General features: G+C 52.3%; 1 protein-coding gene across 2 annotated transcripts in view; it reads left to right on the top strand.

Annotated features, from left to right (window-relative positions):
• The first annotated feature begins 2,293 nt into the window (after positions 1 to 2,293).
• Positions 2,294 to 22,955, top strand: part of JAG1 (jagged canonical Notch ligand 1) — a 33,667-nt gene continuing 13,005 nt past the window's right edge. For both annotated transcript variants that reach the window (XM_059898762.1, XM_059898761.1), the window contains exons 1-5: positions 2,294 to 2,890; positions 3,327 to 3,632; positions 12,206 to 12,257; positions 17,414 to 17,668; positions 19,332 to 19,392. In XM_059898762.1, the coding sequence (XP_059754745.1) occupies positions 2,810 to 2,890; positions 3,327 to 3,632; positions 12,206 to 12,257; positions 17,414 to 17,668; positions 19,332 to 19,392 (755 nt within the window). In that variant the 5' untranslated portion in view covers positions 2,294 to 2,809. The remainder of the gene's footprint in view (positions 2,891 to 3,326; positions 3,633 to 12,205; positions 12,258 to 17,413; positions 17,669 to 19,331; positions 19,393 to 22,955) is intronic.

Genomic DNA, 22,955 nt, shown 5'->3' with positions numbered 1-22,955 from the left:
TAGTTTCCATCCCTCACAAATCTATGTTCTCTTATTATTCAAGGGGGCTAAACTCACCTGTGGCCTGGAGTTGACCTCGGCTTACATGCGCACCAGATCCCTACCTGGAGGCATCTGCCATCTCAGGTAGCCCTCTCGAGCTGAGTCAGGTGGCTGGATCTAAACTCTTCAGCTAACCACCTGGCTCCTTCCTGAGGGGTGTGTGGGGAACAGGCCACAGGGGCACAGAATCAAAACAGGTTCAAATATGGGGAACTCCAAGGAGTGCACATTTGAAGACCTTACCAGCCCTTTGTGAATTTTTTTTTCCAGTACCAGCATTTTGCTTTTAAACCATTCCTTAGCACCCTAATTAGGGAAAATTTGGGGGTAGAGGTGAGAAGGGGCAGATAGGAGGTAGGGGAGATTGGTTTGTATGGAAACGTTGGTGAGAAAAGTCTAGATGGGATTACATATGACAACTGGATGTCTTGCATTTAGTATAATGGGGAAGAGTGGGGACTGGGGTACATTAAAACACCCAGGTTGCTACTGCTTATGGCTCTGCTCTTGGATACGTCCTTTCCAAAATACGGACTAATTCTCTCATCAATGATCATCAAGATGGGACACATCACCATTAAGAAGGTGCCTTTCTGGGAATTCCCTGGCAGCCCAGCGCTTAGGCCTCGGTGCTTTCACTGCGGTCGCTGGGGTTCAATCCCTGGTCGGGGAACTAAGATCCTGCAAGCCACGTGGAAAGGTCAATAAATAAATAAATAACAACAAAGAGAGAGGGTGCCTTTCTTAGGCTGTTAAAATGCCAGAATTCCTAAACCATCCTTGGTGACTTTGAACCAATGTCAAGAGGTCAGTTAGCTGCTTTCTTTTATTCCCTAGCGTGATGAGATCTAGTACTGAAAATATTGTCCATGTTGATCCACCCATTAAACGCAGTAAATAAATAACCACAAATTAGCCAGTTTTATTTTCTCATAACTCAGCATGTTGGAAAATATTTTCCTTTCACCCTTGCAGCCCATCATGCCCCCCAGTTTCGGAGGGTTTGAGCCACGATCCGGCCCCTTTTCCTCAGGACGTACCCAATACAGGGGTCAAAACTTTGTCCACCTTTCAGGGGAAATCAGTCTTTTCCCTAAAGAGATCTTCTCCAACACAGCAGCAGGTCCTCCCGCAGAGGGGTTGGCAGAGGCGTCTGCCAGCCCGCAGGTTTCCTTCGACCTTGGTTGTGACCTACAGTGTCGCTGTTAATTGCGAGGCTCGCCTCAAGGTAGAAAATAGCATCGGTTTCCACTGCCACCCCAGAGAAGCCAAGTTCTGCTGCCGGGCGACGGCGGTGAGACAGTCTTCCAGGCTAGTCTCCGGCCACCCAGAGCTGCTCGGAGGCCGCCTACAGGTGCAATCCCGGCACTGCGGCCTGGGCAGCGGGACGGGGAGGGTGCGAGCCCCAGCCCATCTGCATCTCTGCCTGCCTCTCGCAAAGCCTGCGCAGGACTCTCCCTCCCCGCCCCTCGTGCCAGCCGCCCTCTGCCCCCGGCTTCCCCTCCTCTGCCCCGGCGCGGTTTGGAAAGGAAGCTGGGAGCCCTCCGAGGCTCCGCAGACTCGGGTTTGGGAGAGGGTAGGGCGCGGCCGAGGCTTCCCCTCGAATCTGCGGCCAGCCTGGCTCCGGGAAAGTTTTTCAAAGTTCCCAGCAGCGCCTGCCCAGGTCGCCTCCGCGGGGCGAGCAGACGGCGGCCAGCGCGCCAGCCTCGCCGCCGCCGCCAGCCGCGCGCTCTGGGCGACTCTCTCGCTCGCTCGCGGGAAGCCGGCCCGGCTCCCGGCGGGCAGGCCCTCCTCCCGGGGCGAAAGCCGCAGCTGACGCAGGCGGCTCGGAAGGCGGAAGCTGCCCAGCTCCGACTGCTAAGGCAGCGCCGCGGGGCCTACACCTGGGGCCCCGACGGGCGACCAGAGGCGCCCGGCCCGAGGTGCCCGAGGGGGCGGTCCGCGCGGGGGGCCCCGGGCGTCTAACTGGCTTAGCGCGTCCCAGAGCAACGGAGACCTCCTGTTCCTCCCCGCGCCCTACCCCCTACCCCCTTCCCGCCTGGCCCAAAGCGCCCGAGGGCGGGGGTCTGCGCTGGGCCCCCCAGACGTCTACGCAGTCCTGCGCGACCCTGAGCCCCCTGCCCCTTCCAAGTTCCTCCCTGTACTCCCCCACCCCATCCAACGGGAGGGAAGGGGCGTGTCGAGGGTGGACACGCCCCTCATGAATATTAATAAGCGCGCATGCGCCTGCCAGGCGCGCTGGGTAGAGGTGGCTAGCCCCGGCCGCGGCTCCCAGACGGGCTCTCTGAGTCCCTCTCCGAGAGCCGGGCGGGCACGCGTCATTGTGTTACCTGCGACCGGCCCGCGAGCTGGGTTCGGGTTGTTTTTTTTTTTCCTCCCCTCCCTCCCTCCTCTCTAAGCAGCTGATCTGAAAGGGAATAAAAGGCTGCGCATAATCATAATAATAAAAGAAGGGGAGCTCGAGAGAAGGAAAGAAAGCCGGGAGGTGGAAGAGGAGGGGGAGCGCCTCAAAGAAGCGATCAGAATAATAAAAGGAGGCCTGGCTCTTTGCCTTCTGGAACGGGCCGCTCTTGAAAGGGCTTTTGAAAAGTGGTGTTGTTTTCCAGTCGTGCATGCTCCAATCGGCGGAGTATATTAGAGCCGGGACGCGGCGGCCGCAGGGGCAGCGGCGACGGCAGCACCGGCGGCAGCACCAGCGGCAGCACCAGCGCGAGCAGCAGCGGCGGCGGCGGCGGCGTCCCGAGTGCCCGCGGCGCGCGGTGCAGCGATGCGGTCCCCACGGACGCGCGGCCGGCCCGGGCGCCCCCTGAGCCTCCTGCTCGCCCTGCTCTGCGCCCTGCGAGCCAAGGTAAGAGCCCGCCGGGCCACTCTCCCGACCCGTCCTCTTCTTTCCCTCGCGGCGCCCCGGACGCCTGCGGTTGAGCGTCTGGAGCGGGCTCGGTAGCCCTGGGGCGCCGGCTCCCGCCCCAGCCCCTGCGCCCGAGAAGCTGCACCTGGGCTGGGGGAGCCCCCCGGCTCCTAAATGTACCCTCCAGGCTGGGCAGAGCGCGCCTTCGCTCCGCCTTTGCTCCCGGGGTGGGGGGGCAGTCGTATCGGTTTGCTCCCACACTCTAGCCTCTCAAGCCCGGGAATCACGTTGAGTCCTTGCACCTAGTTTTGTAAAATTATTTTCACTTGGCGCCAAGGGCTCGTCGGGGCGGGCGGGGAGGGAGTCGCCACTTCCACCCTCGAAGAAAACAACTTTCCCCTGCGCTGACCTCCCTCCCTCCCTCTCTCGCCGGCAGGTGTGCGGGGCCTCCGGCCAGTTTGAGTTGGAGATCCTTTCCATGCAGAACGTGAACGGGGAGCTGCAAAACGGGAACTGCTGCGGCGGCGCCCGGAACCCGGGGGACCGCAAGTGCTCCCGCGACGAGTGTGACACGTACTTCAAAGTGTGCCTCAAGGAGTACCAGTCGCGCGTCACGGCCGGGGGGCCCTGCAGCTTCGGCTCGGGGTCCACGCCTGTCATCGGGGGCAACACCTTCAACCTCAAGGCCAGTCGCGGCAACGAACGCAACCGCATCGTGCTGCCTTTCAGTTTTGCCTGGCCGGTGAGTGCCGGCCGGCGGGCGGCCGGGCCGTGGTTTGCACCCGTGGGCCGAGCTCTGCTTTCTCTTGCGAGAGGAGAGGGATTTAAAGGGCCTTGGCTGGAAGCTCGGCGCTAACCCGGGATGTCTCTGTGGTGGCGGGGTTAGGGAGCCGAGGCTCTGTAGCTAGATCTCGGCAGGCCCCAGCCCCAGTGCTTTTTGCTAAGCGCTCGAAAGTGGGACCCCAGAGCGGGTGGTGGGGCAAGGCTCCTAGGAAGGCCGGTTGAAACTTGCAACGTGAAGGCCCGAGAGTAACCGCCCGAGCCAGGAGGTCATTATAGATGATCTTTGCTCAACCTATTAAACCTGATGCGCCGGGGAAGGCAGCTCGGCACAGTTCTGGCCTCCGAACGCCGTCCAAATTGGCACCCTCGCGTTTCCCGTGAGCAGCCGGGAGGGCGGGTGTGTCCTTCCTGGAGGGTGTGGGGAGCCCACTTCCCGCTGCTCCCCGGGAGATTTCGGTGCGTGCGGGGGCGCGCTCTGGGCTGAGTGTAAGGCCCGGGGGCGGCCGCCGCCGGGGGGCGGCCGGGCTTTCCCCAGAGCTGTGGGCGCGAGAGCCATCCGCCCCCTGCCGGCCCCTTCCTGCCCTCGCCCCCGCGCGGCGTAGCCCTTGTGGCCTCACTTCCAGCGGTTCCCGGGCTCTGGAACAGCTGTGTTTGCAAACTTCCCCGGGAAGGGCGGGGGTGCGCCCTCGTCCGGTGGGCGCGCGGGCCCCGCGAGCGTCGGGGGGCGTGCCGAGGCCTGAAAGGGGCGGCCCGAGCGAGGCAGCCCATGCGGGTGCAAGTGCACAGACCCACGACTCCGGAGCCGCTCGAGGCCCGGGCCCCGCTGGCAGACCCTGCAGCCAGGCCCTGGCAACGTCTCGAAATGGGTGGAAGGAAGATGAGTGTGATTGCAGAAGGGGAGGAAAGGGGAAAATGTTGGTGCCCTCTGCCCCGCTCCTGCCGTCCAGGAGGCGTGACTCAGTACCAGGACTGGGGCTTGGCCCGGCCTGTGCTGGGCGGGTGGGTGGGGAGAGGGGGGAGGTCGGTGCCCTGCGGAATACTCTTCGCCACGTGCTCTGATGGGGCGCACTCTGCTGCCTCCTATCGCGGGCTAGGGCTGGAATCGCAACTGTGGGAAGGGAGGGGAGAGAGTCGGCCTTGGAGTGTGTGAGAAGCTTGGGGTGGCTCTCAAGGCCCGTGTTGACTGGGGCTGGCGTTATAAAGTGCCCTCTGCCTGGGTGAGATGAGACATTTATCAGAAACATACCAGTAAAAGGGGCTTATAAAAACCTGTGGTTTGTGGAATTCTCTGAGAATGGAGGACTGAGTCTGTTGTGGGATCTCATTTTTACAAAGAGTGTTTATCTTGTTTGTTAATCCCCTTTAGGGAGAACTTTAAGCTAAAGAGGTTGGCCACTTTTTGATCTGGCTGGGCCCAAGTTGACTGTGACGACTGACTGCCCTTGCCCTTGTCCGAGTGTCTGGAGGTAGGGGGAAGGGGCCTGCAGGTGGTTCCACCCGCCTGGAGGATCAGTCCGGAGCCCCTCGCTTTTCACAAGACCATAAAAGGAATCTTATTACTGATGTGGAAAAGCTGCAGGGCTGGCTGAGGTTCATCTTGGAGAAGGAGGGTCAGAGAAACGGCTGGGATGAACACAGGGAGCCTTGCTCTCCTGGCTGGCTGGGGAAAGTGACCCAGAAGGTGTGTCTGCCTCCTTTTGACACTTGGCAGAGAGCCCGAGATGGGGAAGAGCGGCAGTGGTGTGTGAGGGCAGGGAGACGATTGATTTGCTGGTGCTCGTCTGTGGTTTCAGGCCCCACGGGTCACCAACCATGAAATAGACTCTCGGCTTTTCTAGAATGGGGGAGACGGCTGGAGCTCACACTGAGAGTGTGGTTCTTTTGAAGCTGGGCCAAATGCCTGTGTCCCTCATAAACAAGTCCCCACCCCACCGCCCCAAAAAGGCCTGCTGTGCAGCGTAAGCTTGACTTCCCAAGAGAGAGTGGAGGTGGGGTGTGCCGTGTTATTTTCCCCAGCACGGTTGGAGAAACACCACTGTCTGTAACTTTCAAGAATGATTCCAGTGTGAGTGTTAACTGAAGTGAAAGCACTTAGGTAGCTGGATTAGTACTGAAGTAGATCGCACAGCTTCATTCAGTTTGGCAATTAAATGTTAATGAGTGTGTGTTTAAAGCTGATGTCTTAAATAGGTAATAGCTGAACTTGGTATAGAATTCAAGATGGAACAAGGAGGATACAGGGTTTAAAAAAAAAAAACAAACCACCTTGGACTTCCCGGCCCCTAACCTTCTAACCCTTAGGCAGCCACAATTAGCGTCCACGTGGTTCCTCCCAAGTTTGCTGACAGTGGCAGAGAGGTGGTTCAGGGTGCACAAAAGAAGGTCACTTTAGAAGGTGGTGTAATTATGTGTTTTGTCTGGAATTATGACCCCAATCAAGCAACTGCTTGTGTTCTGAAGAGGAAGAGGAGAAAACGATTTGGTCAGATATGAAGTGTAATCCACAGGCCAGTGTCCTTGTGAGAAGCTCTGTGCTGTGGGCCTGCCCTCCAGACAGTATCTGATTGTGTCCCACTTGGGGTCCACTGCCGCAGCCTGGTGATGGTTTTCTTTCGTGGCTTCTAATAAGCATAGCGGTACTGCTCGGAGGGGCTTGACTTGAAGCAACTAGCCTGATTTATGATCCTCCAATCAGGGGACCCAGTGATAAGACCATACATTATCGGAGGTAATTAGGCTCAACAGGAAATGATTGGGGAATAACCATTTAGAAATCACTGAAATGGTTAAGTTGTACTTCCCAAAATTAGTACTAAATCCCAGGAGTGCCTGCTAATTAAAAATACATTAGTGTAATTACCACTACCCAGCCCCAAAAGCTTTTTAGGAAATCCAGAACCCCAGTTAGCTGTACTGATGCTTTGCTGGCCCTGGAGTGAAGTGAATCTGGAGAAATTTGGGGGGAAGCAGTTCAGGTACCTGGTCTCTCGGCCTCATATTTAAATGCCATTGACATTGATAAAAGGCTTGCTGAGATCAACTTCCATCTTTTAGGAAAACGCAATGAAGTGTGATTCTTGCATACCAGAGGGATGCCAGCTTTGGCCCCGTTCACACTTGAGGCCTGAATGACCAACGGCCAGGGGTTTAGGTAAATTGGATGCTATAAGGTTAGTCGCAGACCATAACTGACATACCCTTGCCTTTATACCTTCCTCTGTGTTTTCGGGTCCCTAGGCCTCCGCAGATGGGTAGCCACGTGGAGGGATGGGATTCTCATTTGAACTGGCTCCTTTCTGCAGTCAGAATGTGCCACCCACGTGGTCAGCATGCGTGCATACAAATAGCACACGTGTGTACGTGCTCAGAGCAAGGGACTTTCTGTGTATGGGGAAAACACCCTTTGCCCTAAGATACCTACCTCGAACTAGAGTGATGAAACGATATGTCTGCATTGCAAAACCAGGCTGGAGAGAAAGTTGAGCGATGCTTGCTTTGTACTAAGTGTCTGCAGAATGGCTGCTCCCCACATGGAATCCCTATTCAAGGTACTTGGTTTCTAATAGTTCTTTCTTCTTCCAGGTGTAACCTCTGTGTGCTCTTCCTCCTTGTTGTCTTGTCTCTTAGCAACTTACTCAAACCTCCAGTACTTATAGGAGTTTACAACCCACCAGCTCCACACCCATAATTCTACAGGGACTTCAAACATTTTTCAAGAATGGTGAAGCTTTTGGCATGGAGGCTCTTTGGGGGAGTTGGATGGGTAAGGAGGAGAGACAGCAGCCACTTACAAAGCACGTAGCCTCCCAGAAAGCCAGCAATCTGAATGCTGCCTAAAATCTTTACAGCAAATAGTTGTAAGGGACCTTTTGGATGGAAGGTATGTGGAAAGTTTAGCATAGAGGAAAAATGTTATTCATGAAAAAACGAAGCCAAGGCAACAGGGAGTCTTCACGTCCTGATCTGAAAACAGGAATGCAAACAGAGGCCTTGGCCGGATTCATGGCAGCCACTGGCCCATTGTAGGAGGGCCAGAACCTGGTTCCAATGCCAGGCTTTCAAGATTAGTTACAGTGTAAGAATGCGTAATCTCTGGATGTGCATACAATCAGCATGGTCATCCATAAAGGCAAATATTCCTGAGAACTCCCCCTTGGTAAATGTTCAGAGACATGTTCCCTCTGCCCCTTCAACCCCCATGGTGAGGTTCCAAGCTGCTCCAGCTTTTAAATGCATTAAAAAAAAAAAAAAAAAAAAATTAGCCCTAAACAAACCTAACCTAGTTTTCAACTTTAGGAAGATGCTTGTTTTAGTATGCATGGGAAGTGATGATTCTTGTGTTTTCTAGAATGGTAGAGGCGGAGGGGTAGGGTTCTGGGTTCAGAAATGTCCTGCCTCTAGCTTGGCAATGGGGCGGGGGTGAGGGGCTGTGTTGTGACTTCTTGCTGGTTTCTGATCACCGCGTGCACTACCCTGCCCGGTGGCCCTTGTTTCTATGGCACCAGTGACATTTGTCTCTGGTGCATTGCATGTGCTGGGAGGACACAACAGCGTGGCTCGCGGTGGTTAAAAGTGGCACATAAATAGTCAAACATTCAAGGCCCTCTACCAGCTCAGCCCAGTCTTTATGCGCTTCTGGTAAACGAGTAGAAAGGCATCTTGTTCAGGCTTGCTCTGTGTGAACCGGACGGTTGTGCTTGGCTGGTTTCTCGGTATTCTATCTATTAACCTCGCCACCCTTTTGTAACTGGTGCATTTAATTATCAGTGGGATGCTTTTCAAACAGGTAGGGGTAATGATGGGAAAGGGGGTGGGGGGCCTCTCATTGAGAGTCTCAAATCTGGATATGAGCTTCGGGGCCCCGCTTGGTGAGTCTTTGAGGTGGGCTTTCATGAGAAAATCACCCTTTGTAACCAGATCAGACTCTATTGAAATGTCAAGCCCTGCAGACTAAATTGCTTTCTGTGACTGAGGTCTCAGCTGGGATGCCATGGGGTGGTTGTCCTCCCTCCGTGCCTCACCTTGCCCAAACCCTGCCACACTTGAATCGTCGGGGCGAGCGTGCATGTACCCACTCATGACATCTCTGGAGCCTTTATTGAATATGTTTGTGCTTGGAATGTTTTATACTCCGGCCACCCAGACGCAGGCAGGACAATAGTGTGGCCGAATTGACTGAAATGAGGATTACAGGGAATAATGCAGCCTCTCCACAAATAATGCAGATACAGGGCCAGCCTCAGGAAGCGACAGTTGAGTCAGCAGAGCAGAGGGCCCCAGACCGACCTGGGGCCGATGACTCTGTACAATGGCCCTGTGGGCGCTCCCAGGGCGCGCTCCCTGCCGCCTGCCCTGCAGGCCAGGCTTTTGGATGCCGCACGTGTGCCGTTTGCATGGTGGGCTGTTTGGCAGGAGGGGAAGCAGCAGCTTCTCAGGGCTTGGTTTGGCTGCCACTGTTGCCAGGAAGAGGAAGCTCTCAGCTGCCAGCACAATTACCTTTGTTTCTCACATCCCCCCTTCTTAATATGGCAATTAAGTGCTTACCACTCCGCTTGGTGCCAAGGTAACCACCATGGGGCTGGATGGGCGCGGAAAACAGGCCTCCCGCAGCCCCAGTGCCAAGGGCGGGAGGAGGCGCCGGGGGCCCTTCGATGCCAGGACCCTCCTGGAGGTAGAATTCCATGGGTGTCCTCCCCAGAGGTCCTCCTGAAAGCTGACCATTGCTCCTTCCTGCTGCACGAGAGTGAGAACCAGCTGCCGTGTTGCCAGGTTTCCCTGGAGCTGGGAAGGACAGAAGCGATTCACACTGTGAACCCAGACTGAAGATCTGCTGGCCGCCCATCCCTCCTGCTTTACCCCCAGGCCATTTTTCTGGAAAAATTTAAGGAAAAATAGATGAATGCCAGGTAGCTTTTTATAAGAATCCTGTTCTCATAGTTTGAAACCAAGAAAAATCCAGGTGTTTGCTGTCTTTTATGTTTTTTGCGGGTTGGTTTTTTTTTTTTGTATGAACTTGTTAATAAGTTGAAACACCTGCCCGTCATCTCGCCTGCACCCCTTCCCAAGCCGTGAGAAGGGCCCTGGGACTTGGCCTCTCTAGGGTTAGGTTTGCATGGCCACTTGGGTGTGATGTGATTGTAGCGGAATGCCAGTTTGGGGCCTGGTAGCCGGCCTTGATGGCATAAGGTGCACATGGTCTGGATCCCGGAGTCTGGATGTACATTCTGGGATGTACAGAGGTCAAGCGTGGGCCTGGGAAAAATTAAAGTTCCCTAGCAACTAATAATCATTGCCAAATTATCTCGATTGTTGATCTATAGTGTGGGGATGGAGTGGGAGCTTAAGAGCGCCTCCTAATAGGAGCCTTGGAGAGAATCCTTTTCTCTGAAGGCTGGGTGGGAGGAATCCTCCTGCCCCAGGAGGCGAGTCCTAGAACTACAGTCCCTTCTCTGAAACAAGGGAGAGAGACGGTCCAGGGCTGCTGCTACTTGATTTTTCTACCAACGCCTCGTTGCCAGTGCTGCAGCCCCCAGCCCCTGCCCCACCTTCGCCTCCTAGAAGGCCGTTCATGGGAAAATCATGATGCCAGCTGGTGTCAAGGGCTCTGTACTCCTCTTTCCCCTCAAGGTGGGGCATGTTGGTCAGCGATTTCTGAGGTCTCCCAGTTCTGGGAGGATGAGTCCGGGAGAGAGCGTGGCCTTCTAGGATCTTGTGCAAGAACCAAGGATGTCCTCTCCCTTGAGCTTTAAGCAGAGTTATTGCTGTCACGCCAGCTCGGTCCCGGGATGCCTTCCCTTTCCGTGGGGTTGTGGGCATTATGTGTTTAGTGCTTGTACAAGTCTGAACAAACTCCCGGGTACCAGTGCATTTAATCAGAGGATTAATTACAACAATATGTGGAAGTGGAGAACGTGGGTCTTGACGTGACCAGCAAATGAAGGGCTTCATTATCCAGAATCAGCCCCACATCTGGCCTCATTTGGACTTGGCTCTCATGTCAAATCAGTAGAGAAACCTAACTTCTTGGTGCTCTCAGGGAAGAGTCCGGTAATTTGTAGGAAGTCCTAAGAAACACAGAGGCAGTAAATAAGGTGTAACTTTCACTAATAAAACACCAGCGACGACAGCAATGAATTTGGACCTCTGGCCACTTGCGGGAGAGGGCTGGGTATGTGCCCCGGCTTGCCCGGTTTTGCTTGCTTTTCTGAGCATTTTCCCACAGTTATCAGTGAGCGAAATGGAATCCTACTCTGCTTTGAGTATGAAACATATTTCGGCTGAATTCCAAGGCGGGGTCTATCACAAGATATTTTTATGTTTAGAGACCTGCTGGGTCGCTGTGTGAGCAGTAAGCTTGCTTTGAGTTATGAATGAAGTTCCTTTTTTTTTTTCTTCCCCCCTCTCGTTTTGCCTTCACCTTGTAGGTGGCACGGTATTATTTGATCAATATACGCTACTATTTCCGACATACTGGTACCTGCCATTGACAAGGCGGGGGTACATAAAAGGGTTCATGTGCCTTTCCTCCCTACCCTCCACCCCTTCGGATACATTTCCCCAGCACCAAGATAGCAGAAGTTTTCTTGAAACCCTGGTGTTTTGTGAGACTGACCTCATTCTAAATTACAAATGAAGATTTGAGTAAAAGTGGGAATTTGCTAATGGCTTGGATTTGGGGGGGGGGGGGGCGGGGAGGAGGTGGAATTCTGAGATAAGCCTGGAAGATAAAAGGTACCTTCAGTAGAATGGCTGGCATCCCGCCACTGTCCAGGGAATTTGTTTAGTTAGTGGACCCTGATTATTCCTGGAATGTTAGATCTTATTGACAGATAAGTTTATCAATAAATACAACCCATGGGGTGCAGCTCTTTCTTCCTTTTATACTGTGGTCCCTAGAGTCTGCCCCCCCCCACCCCCAAGTTAGGTTACCGCCTTTGTCTTCAGAGTCTATTTGCACCTACCCACCCCTCCTGCTTCCTAGAGTCACCTGATACTTGTGGGAGCTGAGATGGTCTCACACAGACAGGGCTTTCAAAGGGGTTCTGCAAAGGAAAAGGGGCCTCCCTGGGGACCTCCCCACCAGGGCCCAGAGTGTAACAGCAATCCCCAGCCCTCCTCACTGGGTGAGCGCCTCCACTCCCAGGTACCAACACCTGGTTAGGTTAGCTTAGCATCAATTCTTTGTGTGGTTTTCTCAAGCACCAAGGTTAGAGTCTGGAAAGTTTGGGAAAAGCATACGCAAAGTGTGCACAAGTATAGAGAGGTGGCATTTCTTGGTCGGGACTTCAGGCTGCCTGCATGAGGACCACGGTGGGCCCGGTGTCTTTTGCCACCCTGGGGTGGGTGCTAGGGGGAGGGGTGGGGAGTCGGTCTGGACCTAAACGCCCAAGACCTCACTTCGACAGCAAATACAGTTTCCATTTTGGCCGCATGGTTTTGTTTGGCAGGGCGTGCAGGGAGGCCAAGAAGGCCTGACCTTTGCGAGCTGACCCCCATTTCTGAATACTGAGCTGTTGTTTATCTGTGTTACAGAGGTCCTACACTTTGCTTGTGGAGGCGTGGGATTCCAGCAATGACACTGTCCGTAAGTATCACAGCCATGGGCTGAGCGAGTGAGTCTGGAAGCACAGAGCTTGGCACCCGGTGCTTGTCAGAGCTGGATAGAGCTGTCCCCAGGCTGCTTCAGAGCTCTTCTGCCACTGCCCCCACCCCCCCACCCCGCTACCCAGACCTCAACGTGGAGTCTTTTTCCATCACTTCCCCTAGAATTTTCGCTTGGAATATTAAGTGGCCAGGACAGATCTCCAGTTAACTCAGTCCCTGAATACAGCCCCTAGATTATCTTTGGGATAGAGATCTTAATGGTTTTACAACTCTAAAACCTTGTAGACTCACGAAAGGATCAAAGTAGTGACTTTTTAAAAGTCCATTTAAACTTTAAGTGAGCATTTAATCTCTCATCGGAAAGATAAAGCCCGAAGAGGTGGCTTTGGGCTCTAAAGACCGACCTTGAATTTCACTCGTTGGGCAGGTGAGCCCCCAGCCGGTCAGGGTTTCCCACACTGTGCGTGACTGGCGTTCCAGTGCCTCACGGCCATCACACTGGCCTTGTCCCCTTCTGAAAGGTGGCTCTGTTCTCAGCGCAGGCTGCTTTTCAGGGCCGCTGGGGGTGGGCGGGTGCTGGGGTCGGGGGGAAGCCCTGGAGGATGCCGGTAGAAACGGCAGCATCTGTCTGGCTTAGAACGGAGTCTTTGCTCTTGGATTGTAACTTCAAGATACGTTTCCCCTCCCTCGCTGAGACTGCCAGCCAGTTCCCTTTTTGCCAGCAGGATCTGGGTGGTTGTCATGGGAAAACTTGATTCACGCTGAAATCCGAGTCTGCGCAAGAGGAGGGGTTGACCGGCCTGGTGTCTCTGTGCGCCCCCCCCCCCGCCCCCCGATCCCATCCCTCTGCGTGTCTCATCCTCTCTGACCCTTGGTGTGTTTGCTGCTAAGAACATTTCCCCCTCTTCTCGCCTTGCTTTTTTCTTCCTGACTCTGGGACTGGTGAATAACCAGAGGGGGCACAGCGAGGGCCTGGAATCCAAGAGGCAGCCGCTGCCCAACTGTCTCGCTGGCCCACCTTGAGCCACACGATCACTGCTGAGCCCCTGTTGCCAGAAGCTCCAGGCCGTTTGGGTCACTCCTTGTGCTTTGGCATCTGAAGTCCAGATCCGTGGACCTTCCTCCCCGAGTGATACCCCCGTCCTGCTGTTGGTGGAGGGAGGGGAGGCAGTGACCGGCCTGGGCTGTGGCTGATGCCAGTCAGGGTCATGGGCACCTGTTTGTTCTCTGTTCCCTCCCCTGCCACACGCGTTGGGGGCTGGGTGAGCGTTATGTCACTGACCTGCTTACAGTGGTAACTGTACATTGGGAAGATGGGGGATGGGGCGGGGGAGACAGGCTCTTCAGATGTCCTGGTGCAGATGTTAACACAGTCTGGCTGGTGGCGTGAGCATCCTTGAGGTTGACCCTGGCTCCTGGTAAGAGCTGGGTTAGGACACCTGTCCTAACAGGTGTCCTGTTAGGGGCAGGTGTGTAAGGGGTCCCTAGTGTTTGCAGGGCCCTTCCTGGGCCTTCCACGAGCCCACGGGTCAGGTAGCTGTTCCTCCGGAAGCTGGTGCCCCTCCAGAGCTGCCCACGGTTGTCTGCCCCATTTTGGGGTTCTGGAGCCTCTCCTCTCTTGCTGGGAGGTAAAATCACTGGAAGGACACAGGAAGAGTTGGGGTAGAGATAATAAAGGGCTTTCAGACCTCTACTCTTGAAGAGAGGGGTTACCTCAAAGTCACGGAATGCCCACTGCAGGGCACTGAACCTCACTTCTGTGACCCTGGTGAGGAGGAATGGGGGTTTGTTGGGAGTGGCTTATCCACGTGCTTGTCCAGCCTCCCTTTTGCGATGCTTCCAAGGTATCTTGGATTCCAGCGTATTCAGAACCAAATGTGTCATCTTCCCTCCCCAAAGCAGAGCCTGCCTAGGGCCCTTTATGGATGACTGGCACCAGCATTTGACCACCCAGTACCGTAAGCCAGAAATCTGGACAGCACCCCCTGTGTACCACCCTCTCTTAGCATCCGTATCTAATCCACCTCCAAGTTCTGAAAATCTTATGTCCAGTGCTCCACACCCAATCCTGATGCCTCCCTCCACCTCCCCTGCTGTTACCCTGGTCCATGTCACCATCTGCTTACGCCTGAATTCTTACAGTAGAGGCTGAATTAATGCACCCCTATCTACTCTGGTCCACCTCCAGCGCTTTCTCCATTCTCCTGCCATCTTGATCTTTTCAGAGCATAAAGTTTGAGTGTCACCTTTACTGAGAGCCACTTGGTAACTTCCTGTTGCCCTTGGGACAGATCTTTGTGTGGCCCCAAAGCCCCTTGCATGGCCCAGTCTTGTCTCCCTGCCGGCTCCATCTCACATGCCACATTGTCATCTGTCATATCTATATTCTCTCAAACCCCACCAGTCAACTTTCTGTCCTCAAATGCATCACATTCTCTCCTGCCTCAGGGCCTTTGCATGTGCTGTTCGCGCTGCCTGGAATGTTTTGCTTTTACTCCCTTCACCCTCTGTCCCTCCCAAGGCACTGTCCTCCATGAGGGCAGACGCTGAGGATGTGTAGCAACCCAACTGGGGTTGGCTGCTCTTTGGGGACCAAACAAGGCTTCAGATTAGAGGCAGAGCCCTGAGCTTGGGAACAGAGAATTCCTTCTCACGTCAGCTCTGCAATGAACCCTCGGGAGCAGAGCCTGGCCCAAGTGAAACCGAGGTGATGTACATGTGTTAGAAAGTATTTTCTGAGGCCAGCCCTCCAAGGTCATTGCTATTGCATTGCAGGACTGCACTATATAAGGGTGCAGATTTTACTCTCTCCCCCAGAGCAAATGATTTCAGTTTCTCATTCTGATCAATAGATATGTAAACACAGGTTGGCATACTTAGGACCAAGTTTTCCTTATACTGTAGCCTTCTTGGTTAAGCCTTCTTGGTTAAGGTTTGTGGTTGGCGTGGTTCCAGGATTCTGCTCAGACTCGCCTCTCATCCCCTCCTCCTTGGCCTGCAAGGCTGTTGTGGGTTCTTCGTGCTCCATCTTCATGCAGTTCGAGGTTGTAGGAAGGCCTGGTAATATCCCCTTCCAGTCTTAAAGCTGGGCTTTCAACTGAACTACCCCAGAAACACTGGTAATGCCCTGAGCTGATAGGAAGTGTGATTCAGGTGACAGCAGCTTAGAAGAAGCATCTCTGTAACCCAGATGCCAGAAAGCGTGTCACAGACACGCTCAACTCCCTCTGGGCCCTTAGGAAAAATCTGTCATGCAGGTGTGAAGTTAGTTATACAGACCTGTTAGCCCCATTGAGGATTCTGAAATGATGTCTTCACAACATTTCCCGGAAATAGAAAGCATACCAAACTACTGACTGACATGTCAGCCTGTGCCTTTAGGATTACCCCGGACTCTTGTCTGAATTGTTTGTTGTTGCAGCCTGCCTGAGAAGGAGCCATGGCTAGTGTGTTTAAGTAATCCCTTTATTAAGATCTCATCATCACACGGTAATAGCTCACTACACTTTTTCATTGAACCAGCAGAGCAAGCACACAGTTAATGCAGGGACATTTTTGTCATTCTTTGGCCTGTGTTTATTTGCAAAACTCAGGTTAGGAAAGCGTCCTCTGCAAGTGCTTCCTGCGTACCGGGAGTGTAGGTCTGCAGGTATGCGGGTTTGTTCAAGGCCCGTCTTGCCCACAGGTAAAAAGCCCAGAGGGTGAGGGCTGGGGCGCTGTTGGAAGTGGAGTGTGGCTGAATCTGCCCAGGAGTGCCCGTCTCCTGGTCACCTGTGGGGTTTGCCTAGCCTTGCAGATGAGCACAGGCCCTAGGCCTAGAAAAACAGAGGTGTGGGTGGATAAGTATCACAAAGACACTGCAAGCAGGTCCTAACGGTCTCTCCAAGGTGGCCTTGAATTTGACAAGGCGTCAAGGGTTGGTGCTGGCAGGTTTAAGAAAACAAACACAGGACCAGGGTGGGTGCTGACTCGGGGCCTCATTTCCTTTTCACGCCCCTCCCCTGAACTCCTGGCACCTGGAGTTTGGAGCTATTTTTGTACCTGTCTCTTCTCATACTAAGTGATAGGTGACCCCAGGGCAGGGACCACTTCTTCCTCCTGGAGCTGTTTGGGCCCCAGGCGTGTCTCTTTTCCTCAGTAGGCACTCTTTAAGGAGCCTGACTTGGCTCCAAAAAACCCTCAGTCTACCTGTCTGTAAACTGGGATGAATGCTTTTCCCATCTGCCTTCTGGGCGAAGGTGAAAGGTGAAATGCATCAAGTTCGTGGTATTGTTATTTAAATGCCAGCTTAAGAGGTGGCAAAGTTTATAATTAAAAAAAAAATTACTCTCTGGCTTCCAGTGAAGAGTTTAGAAATAGACACAGCCTTTCTAAAGCAAGACACAAAACTCTAAAACCAGAAAAGAAAGATTGCTAACCTTTACCTGGAATGATGAAATTTCTTCAAGAATAGCCTTCCATAAGGGGCCACTTTCTATCACATGTAAAGAGCTTTTGCAAACCAGTATGACCAAACAGCGCAATAGAAAAGTTGGCAAAGGAGAGAAACAGATTGAAGTTCACAGGAGCCGATACACATGGTTTTGTCAAAAGGGTGCCTCACTATCACTTAATTAAATACCCATTAAATCAGAAAGTCTGATAACGCAGTGTTGGCACTGCTGTTGGGAAACAGTTTCCTTTGCTGGTGGGAGGGCAGACAGATGGGGCTTCTGTTCCTGGTGGTTTGGGTTTTCTGGGTGGAAGCGTGTTGGTCGTGTGTGTCTTCTTCGATCCAGCACTTCCATTTCTGGGATATTTCTTTCTTCTAGAACCACATACAGGCAAATATATTCAAGGATGTTCCCTGTGGCTTTGCTTAATAGCCAAAGGCCAAAACAACCTCAGTGCACATGTTGGGAACTAGGTAAATTATTTCACTTTATTTCCAGACGAAGAAATACTACATGCCCAGTAAAAAGGATAAATGTATGATGGGGAGGGAGATGAATGGCTCATTTTTTGCCCTTTTGTGTTGTTTGAATTTGTGCCGTGTGCATTTGTTGTTATTAAAAGTTGTCAAAATGGTTGGGGGAGAAAGCTCTGACGTCTGATGTAAATGTTGGTGTGATTAATCCTTTTTTTTTTTGCCTCTAGAACCCGACAGCATTATTGAAAAGGCTTCTCACTCAGGCATGATCAACCCCAGCCGGCAGTGGCAGACGCTGAAGCAGAACACGGGGGTTGCCCACTTTGAGTATCAGATCCGCGTGACCTGTGATGACTATTACTATGGCTTCGGCTGCAATAAGTTCTGCCGACCCAGAGACGACTTCTTTGGCCACTATGCCTGCGACCAGAATGGCAACAAAACTTGCATGGAAGGCTGGATGGGCCCTGAATGTAACAAAGGTGTGTGTGGGCGTGCCTGGTGGGTTAACCAGCTCCTGATGGCTGTCACTTTGGGTGTCGTGTTCTCACCCCCCTGCCATCAGGTGGCTTTCTTGGGTATGGTGAGATTTGGGCTGTTTTCTAGGCCTGAAGCACGAAGATGCTGTTGGTACCCCCTCCCCCAGACGCTCTGAGCATTGGCTGCTAACATCTCCTTCTCTGGAGCGTTGTCCTTGGTCAAACAGGTGCCACTCCACGCCCAGTCCCTCCAGCTCACAGTCTGTGAATGGCTGACATGGGCGTAAGAAGGCCACAGCCCCCTTTGTGTTAACTCTGGGCTACAGTTCACACTCCAGAGTTTCCCCTGGAATCAGGCTGAGGCCAAGCTCCTGCTGAGACCACGTTCTTGCTCAGCTTCTTCCCCTGCCCATCTGCTGCCCTCTACCTCTTTCTCTGTACCCGAACCCCCTTCTCAGGCTCTGCTTTTTAAGGCATCTGACACAAAACAGATGCCAAGTGGGACTGGGTTAGCCCAGCCAATGTCTGAACAGCTTGTGAAAAATGACAGCCCTTGGGCTCAGGGTGGCCTTACGGCAGCTTTCACTGGGCATCTCTGGGGGCCGTGGTATTGAGGGGAGGGGGCGAGTGGTGAACTGAACGCCTCCACAGTGGAATAAACTTCCAGACCTCCTGTCTACTGTCCCAGCCCCGTCTATTAGAATACAGGGAGTTATCACATATGCACAGATGTTCACAGAATTATCTGTGGTCTTTACCTTTACAAAGCTTCTAATTCATAGCAAATTGGTGGATAATTCTAGTTAACCACGTAAGAGGCCCTCACGAACGTTAACGCACTCTGCTTAGTTCACATAATTTGGTAAATTCCTTTAAGATAAACTCAAGTTGAAAAACGAATTTTTGAACTGTGACTGAAGGGTAGGGCAAAGAGAGGAATTTGCAGGTCTCCTGGGCAATATTGCTTTCTTAAATAATTAGAGACAAGAGTGAAAAGGATGGCCTTTCTGGGATCCAAATGAAAGGATTGAGAAAACATATTTTAAATAGTTGGTGTCCTAAAAATCAGTAACAATTACTTAAAAAGTATCTGCCTACTATTTTTTAATGTCTGTTGAAAAACTTTTTTCAATAAAGGAAGCAGAATGGTGTTGTGTGGATACTTTGCAAAAAAAAAAAAAAAAAGTACCACCAGATCTGGCCCCTGGATTAGCCTGCCAAGTGAAGCTGGCCTGGTTGGCTTTGTGAGTCCCATGGGATTTTTGAGACACCAGGCATTTGGTCAGAGGGTTCTGAGGAGGCTGGGGTACCGAGTGGGGAAGATGACAGAGTTGAGGAAGGATTAGACCTCCTTTTTGCTTTTGGCGAGGGTGGGAATTGACCGGGAGCAGCGTAGCTATTGTTCAGAGACTCCGTAAAGCTCCCCTTCCCCCACCTGCTTGCCTGCATTTTGTCCCCACATGCTATCATGTTTGAGGATCTGCTAGCATGGCCTTGAAGTTTAAAGCTGGGTTTGTTCTTGGGGCACCTCAGTGGGCTTGATATGAGATCTCTTAAAATAGTGGATTTTGTTGGCTTAATGGACGAGGCCATTCTCATGGTGGTGGCAGTGCAAGAAACTGGCAGTGTGCTGACACATCCTTCTGTGTTTTTTGTTTTTTTACAGCTATTTGCCGGCAGGGCTGCAGCCCCAAGCATGGGTCTTGCAAACTCCCAGGTGACTGCAGGTAAACAACTAAACTCTTTTTTTTCCTACTAATAATGATCCCTTTAATACAAGAGGAGGACTGACTTTATTGTGAATACGCCTCTTTTACTTTGGAGGACAAGAAAGCGTTACCAAAAAAAAAAAAATTTTTTTTCAAGTAGGCACATCCGAAGCTTATTAAATTATACCAGCTGTCCGGTGAAATGCACACGCTTCTCTCTTGGGGAAAAAAAAAAAAAACTCTTCTGGGCACAGTCAGTGACTTCATGTATTAACGGTTCTGTAAATTGATAACTCGTTTTTATAATCTTCCCCTTAAAGTGCTAATGGACTAGATGGAGGGCTGTGGGTTTGGTTTTTGCTGCGGTCTCTCTCCTCCTCCACCCCCCAGCCCCCGCCTGGTTTTCTGTCTCCCAGCCCTCCCCCACTTTTCCCATCAATAGGGGAAAGTGGAGCATTCTTTAGAATGGGATTAGGACAATCTCCTGGCCCCTTTGCAGGCGGGAGCCTGGCCGGTGCTGAGAGGTTAATGGCTGCGCTGGAATCTTGTCAGTTGAGCCTGATGAATGTAGACTTTTGCTGCTGGCCTTTGAAGTCTGTTCTTTTATGGTCCCGGACAATGCAAGAAGCCAAATGGAGACCTCCCCCACGGCTTCCCGATTACAGTTTTTGGAACTTCTTGAAATGTACATCATGCCAATCTGGGAAAGGCTTGTTTCAGGAAATACTCTTGGTGTCTGTGGCATTTTGACATGATCGCCCACTTTACTCTCCTCCCAAATCTGAAGGATTAGCAGATTTAATGTGACACTCAATGGTTCCTTTGGGCCTGTCATGTTTTCCCCCAAAGCTACCCCAGTTTGAGCCCGGGGAAGCTTACGAATCCTTAGCCTAAACCAGTGCATCTCAAACTGACGTTACCTGGGGCTCTTGTGATGACGCAGATCCTGATTCCATAGCTTGGGGTGGGCTCAAGTCTCTGCATTTCTAACAGGCCCCCAGCGGTGCTGCTGTTGCTGGGGGGACTGCACTTTGGGATTCACTGCCCCCAAACCTCAGTACTCAGAGTGTCATTCCCCGAGTTAACCAGGGATGTGTGGAAATGCAGGTTGCTGGGTGCCACCCCCCACCCACGGAACCCCAGTCCCTAGGTTGGGCCCAGAAATCTGCATTTCGACAGGCTGAGCACAGCCACAGGATTTTGCCCCTCCGAAAATCCTGAAGACTGCCATGGTCCTCTGTACCTTTGTGCACCCGCCGCCGCAGCTCCCCTTCCATGCAGCGGGGAGCTCTGAGCTCTGGGGCTTGAAGCTGAAGTGGGAATCAGGGCAGCTGGAAGTAAAACAAAACCAGGCTGGCCTGAAATTGTCTCTTCCTGCACTTCAGAAAGATAAGTTTACTTTCTGGAAGACTGAAGGGCTTCGCCTGCGAACCCCCATCGCTGGTGGCAGCCGACTGTGGTGTTTAACAGCGTTACTGTCGAGCTTGGGGGCAGGCTCTTCTTTGTGAAGGTTGTTCCGGAGAGTCAGATCAGCCGTGCTCTCAGGGACTCTGCTGCGCCCGCTTCGTGCTCAGCTCAGATGAATATCAGCCGAGGGCGACCGCGATTTCTGCTCCTGTCATCAGAATAAACACACTGCTGCCTGGGGAGGGCCCTCCCAGCCAGAACAGCAGGCTTTGTTTCCAGAATTTAGGCCTTTCTCTTTCGAAGTCTCCCTCCCACTCCCTGCCTGGACTCGCAGGCCCTTATTTACTTAAGGTGTGACTTTCCCACACATCATTTGCATGGTCTCCCAGGCCATCCCCTTCTCCTTCCCTTGAAAGAAAAATCAAAACAGAACCTTCGCGCCAAGGAAGTTCTGGTTGCGTCCTGCTCCAGAAACAGCTGATGGCAAGTTACCTGTCAGTTGTCCTTTGGATCATGTATTACAGAGGTGTGTTTTGTCTCATTTTTTCCCCCACATGAGAAAGCTTTACTGCTTCTCTTGCTCCCAGGTCGACCTGGAATCCCTTTTTCTGGATTCACAGTCTTGCTTTATTGCGAGCCTGCCAATAATATCAGACTCAATAATGAATCATCCTATGAGGAAAGTCACTTCAATTTCTCATGAGAACCTTAATCATGTATTATTAAACTGGGATAACCTTGTTGGCTGCCTCTTTTAGGGTCAGTATTTTTATTTGTTTTCTTTTGAAGTCATCCAGGGCCTCTTGTGGTTCCTTTCTTGTGCTTGGGTATCCAGCTCTCACTAATTAAGAGCTGAGGCAGGTCCTCAGCTGTCTCTTATTCCTTTTATTAAGCAAATTGAAGAGGTGTAGTGATCCTTCATCTGGAAGGGAATGAGGGAAAGAGTAAGAATAATGCTATTTCCCAATCAGTTCCTTCTTAATATCTACCTTTCAAACTAAGAATATCAGTCTTTTACCAAAGGCATCTCCGTGACCTCCCACTAACTTTTGAGTGTCCACTTTTTAAAAAATTTCTATCAGAGGATTTACTTTGTTCTTATTTTACTCCTTTAATAGTCCCTTGTCATTTAGACCTGAGTTTCGTTTCAGATAAACCAGAATCCTCTGTCTGATTTTTAAACCACACAGCCTGGTGGCTCTTTGTATTGGGGCGTGGATGGCTTGCTTTTAGAAGTTAGGAAGTGGTGAGTCAGAATTCTCAGGGGCTGAGTTGACTCTCGGCCGTGGATGATTAGCGATTAGCTGGATCCCTGTAATTTTCCCATGACAAGGATTTTTAGCCCACCTCCAGCTCTCTGGACGCAGAAAGCCTTTCCTTCTTTGCGGGGGAGGCGATTCTGACCATGGCTTTCCCGGGTCCCCGTCATGGAAATATTTGCTGGTCGCTGTTTCTGGCTCACCCCACCTTCACTCCACTGTGGGCTGCCCGTCCCCCCCAGCCCCGAGACCAGCTCCTGTTTGCTAGAGCTTGATTTCTGAGAAGGCAGTTAGAGTTTCAGAGGGCTTGAAACTTGAGGGGAGAGTAGCTGAGCCCCTGCCCCAGGTGAAGGTGTATGTTTGTGTTTTTGTTTGGGGATCAAAGGCACCATTTGGCCTCCAAAGAGTCCGATTAATGAGGCGCTTATAAAGGAAACTCGACTCCCTTCCCCAATAGGAGATAAACCAAGTTGACTTTGTGTGTGTGTGTGCAAAGTGAGAAATAACTATAAAATAAATTAGCCTAAGTAGCCACGAGGGGGGGGGGTCATAAATCATGTACGGAAATGGTTCCAAGTGCTGTTGCTTTCCTCATCCTCCCTGCAGAAATGGGTCCAGAGATCCTACCCCATCTCTCCAAGGAAGGGTGCCCCCTCTCCCTCCTTGTCTGATTTCAGGGAGCCTCCTTGGGAGGCAGTTTCCTGCCGCACTTGGTGTCTTGGTGCATTTTTGTGTGCTGGGGTCATGACTTGCTGCTGAGACACAGCCCAGCCAAGCTGCTGTGTAAAACTTGCCCAAAGGGCTGCGTCTGCAGATGCTTTCGCATGGCTATTGTTGTCACTGCAGGGAGAGCCCTTTCCTTCCCCCCAGGGGTTGATTTATTCCAAGCCCCCGCCCTGGGCTCATGGGGGAGCC

This window comes from Balaenoptera ricei, chromosome 15 (assembly GCF_028023285.1).
Source record: "Balaenoptera ricei isolate mBalRic1 chromosome 15, mBalRic1.hap2, whole genome shotgun sequence".
NCBI lineage: Eukaryota > Metazoa > Chordata > Mammalia > Artiodactyla > Balaenopteridae > Balaenoptera > Balaenoptera ricei.
This window is presented reverse-complemented; position numbering and strand designations above follow the sequence as displayed.